This window comes from Acanthisitta chloris, unplaced genomic scaffold (assembly GCF_000695815.1).
Source record: "Acanthisitta chloris isolate BGI_N310 unplaced genomic scaffold, ASM69581v1 scaffold30658, whole genome shotgun sequence".
Classification (NCBI taxonomy): domain Eukaryota; kingdom Metazoa; phylum Chordata; class Aves; order Passeriformes; family Acanthisittidae; genus Acanthisitta; species Acanthisitta chloris.
Genome location: NW_008689128.1, coordinates 20,023 through 23,491, shown reverse-complemented (window position 1 = coordinate 23,491; position 3,469 = coordinate 20,023). Strand labels below are relative to the sequence as shown.

Below are 3,469 nucleotides of genomic sequence, written 5' to 3'. Positions count from 1 at the left end.
CTCTTCGCCCTTGCCTTGCTGTTCTCTGGGGTCCAATGGGAGTGGTCATCACATCTCCCTCTCCCCCTCTGTCTCACAGGTGTGGACCCCCAGCTCTACGTCACCATCACCATCTCCATCATCATTGTCCTGGTTGCCACTGGGATCATATTCAAGTTCTGGTGAGTGGGGTTTGGGCCAATGGAGGCTCTCACCACACCAGTGTCTGCTGGTGGGTGGGCAGGAGGACTGAGGGCTTGGTACTCATTTGTCCCCAGGGGTGCAGATCTGATGCTACAAGCCCTTGCAAGGTTTGGCACATGGCCCAGCTGGGCTCTAATGCTGAGCACCGCAGGGTCCCTCCCACAGGCCTCTCTGTCTTAAAGGACAGGGGCTTGTCTCTCTACCTCACCCCTTGTCTCTCTCCAAAGCTGGGACCGTAATCAGAAGCGTCGGCGTCACTCGGGGCAGCAGAGCAGTGGGAGGCAGCAGGAGAGCCAGCAGCCCCTCACGGACCTCTCCCCCACCACCGTCAGCATCCTGGGGCCGTACGGTGACTCCTTGGTCCCCACACCTGAGGCAGAGGAGTCCAGGCAGGGCCAAGAGGGTGTGGAGAAACTGGGTGGCCATGGGAAGAATGCAGCCTTCCAGCTCAACCGGTGAGTGGCTGGTGAGCCAGGGCAGGCAGGGGTGACAGGGGACAGGGTACAGGCAAAGGTGCCATTGGTTAGTGGGGGGACAGTGTAAGTGTCTGTCACTAATTAATTTCCAATTCCCTCTTCCCCCCAGAATCCCACTGGTGAACCTGTGAAGTTCCTGGGAGAGGCTGAGCTGGCTCCCCCCGCCCTCCTGTCACAGCTGGCGAGCACAGACTCCCATCGCCTCTGCTACCCCAGGAAAAAACAACCTCCTTGTGCCACGGCCCACCACCACCATTATTAACTAACCCCACGGGGATGTGCCTGGGCAAATAGATGAGCTGGGCCTCCTTAGCCTTCCACTGGGGGAAGGCTGGGGACCCCCCTGCCCACACAGGACAGGGTGATGAGAGAGAGAGCAGGATGGTGGGAGGGAAGACAGCTGGTGGTGGTGTGACATCTTGACCTCCCCAGCCCCTCTTCTAGCATATGTGTGTAGACACACTTGGATCTCCATAATTCTCTCACCAGTGCATGCCTGACATCGGGTGTGGGCAAGGTGGAAAGGTGTACCTCTGTCCCTGTGGGCCCTAACCCTTCTGTGTGTCCCTTCCCATGTTGTGTGCTTTGCAGTGAACCTATTCAAGCTCCATTCAAGGCTTTGGAGTTCAGTGGCTGCACGATTGCCCACCAGGGCTTGGTCTCCCCTGAACCAAGGTGACTCAGGTGGTGGCAGGTTCTTCTGTTCCTGAGGCTTTGGCCCTCCCAAGGGCCTAAAAGTAGGTGAAGCTTGGGCAGAAGAGGCTCAAACAGCAACTGGGCCCCCTCAACAACCCATTTCCTTGAAGGAAACATTACTCTCCCCCCAGATGGAAGATATTCACAGCTTTCCAGTTTCTTTCTGCCTAACACTCCTTTGTTTCTTCTCTTCAGCTTGTATCGTTCTTCATCTCTCCATCCACAGTTTTTATTTCCCTCAGTTTCCACCCTCCTGCCACTTCTCTTGCCAGTTAAAGTTGGTAAAAATTCCTTTAGATTTCCAAATGTTTTGATCTGCTGAAAGCCTCCCTGCCATCCCTCTCCAACCCCTCAGTCCCCTTCAGCAAGGCTTTTCTGAAGGACATCAGTCTATGGTAATATTCTTCAGAAATCCTGAGGTGAAGCCCTCTGCTCACCATGTTACCTAGCAAGTGCCCTGGACACTTCAGCTAAAGTGTGACATGCAGACATAGTTGGGCTCAAGGAACTTGAGTTTTGCTGGGCTGAGGTATGGAATTGCTTTCAGACACTCCTGCCATAGGCAACAAGCAGCAGATGTGACTCTCTTGTGCCTGGGACGACAAAGAGCAATTTAGAGCTGACATTGGGAGCATTGAAAGGGTTTCCATGTACTGCTGGTAGGTCTTTCCTGGAATGCAAGGTGACTGGAAACCGATGAGGCAGTGCTCACCAAGGGCATGACAGATGGGATATCTGGGGTCCCATCATTCAAAAGTGTGTTACCCCAGCTGGTTGGGAACTGAAAACAATGGCTCAGGTATCTGTGCAAGCTGGTTGCCTGAGCATGTCCTTCAGGGCTGTGGTGGTCTGTGGGGCAGACAGCCACACTGTCAGTTACTTGTGTGAGCCAGCCATGTGTCTCAACCTCTTCCTATGTGTGGACCCATGGGTGTCACTTTGAGGAAGTGTGAGATGGCAAATTTCAGTGTAATGACAATAGTTGCTCTCCCTTGGCTTTTGTGGACACATTCAAATTACTTCACAAACCCTACACTGACAGCCACTGAGCTGAAATAATGCACATTTAGATGAGGTTGCCCCTGTAGTGTACAAACACCTTCAATGGCTGGACTGATGTGGCCAGAGACAGGAAACTCACCCACAATTTGAGGACTCCGACAAAAATCTTGGAGAGAAGCAAATGGCCCTTCCATCCTTTATGACCACAGTAAAAGCTTGTTCTTTATAGGACAAAGCACAGGGAATTTCATAAGAGGCCTGGTTGTGCCCATTTACTCGGCCGAACTATTAGGTGATCTCAGGTCCCCTCTGACTCACCGTGAAGGACATTTAAATGAGAGTGTAAATTACAATAAGCTTCAAAAAAACCCAAACCACTAGAGAATTGAGAAAATGACAGGTCAAATAAAATTACTGGCTTATTAAAAGCACAGAATGGCTGAAGGATGTAGGTGAAGAAGGACTCTGGAGATCTCTAGTCTAAGCGCAGGTTGAGTCTGTGCTTATAGCAGGGGATATTAGTGCTTTACCATAGATCAATCTGGTACTAAGCCTGTTACTTATTCAGGCTACATTCAAGGCTTTGGTGGACATTCAAGCTGTGGACAGACAGAAAAGGGCCAGATGGCTATTTCTGCTCACTGCCCCATCCACCACTGCCCCCTCCACCTGAGGGCAGCCCAGGGCTGTTCCCACTCTCACTGGCACATCCACGCTGTGGAAGGATGTCTGCACACAGTCTGCAGGGGACTGCACTGCTGATTGTTGGCAGTTTACAATGTAATGCCTTGAACTGGTTTAAGTAATCTTCCAGACCAGATTAATTAGATTGTTCTTTGATCAACGGCGTTTGTTCAAACAAGGTAAGAGTTTAGACTCTTCCACTTCAAGGGCTGTCCTTGGACTTTTTTTTCCACGTGCTGCATGGAGACAGGTCTGTAAGAAAGTGGCAGAGGACCACAGGAGACATAGTGAAAACATTTTCCAACGCTTGATGTGGGAAAGCCCTGTACTCTCCTGGCAAGGCTGTTGTAAATTCTGCAAAAAAAAAAAAAAATAATCAGATGGTGGTTTGGGATTTTGTTCTCCCCCTTTTACATGTCTCTGGTTTT

At 51.1% G+C, this 3,469-nt stretch overlaps 1 protein-coding gene across 1 annotated transcript in view; it reads left to right on the top strand.

Annotated features, from left to right (window-relative positions):
* The window catches only part of PIANP (PILR alpha associated neural protein), a gene marked incomplete at its 5' end in the record, with an annotated part of 1,326 nt that extends 536 nt beyond the window's left edge, over positions 1-790 (top strand). Inside the window, 3 exons of the mRNA XM_009081313.1 lie at positions 80-161; positions 411-638; positions 769-790. Of these exons, the coding sequence (XP_009079561.1) occupies positions 80-161; positions 411-638; positions 769-790 (332 nt within the window). The remainder of the gene's footprint in view (positions 1-79; positions 162-410; positions 639-768) is intronic.
* Between the last annotated feature and the right edge of the window lie 2,679 nt (positions 791-3,469).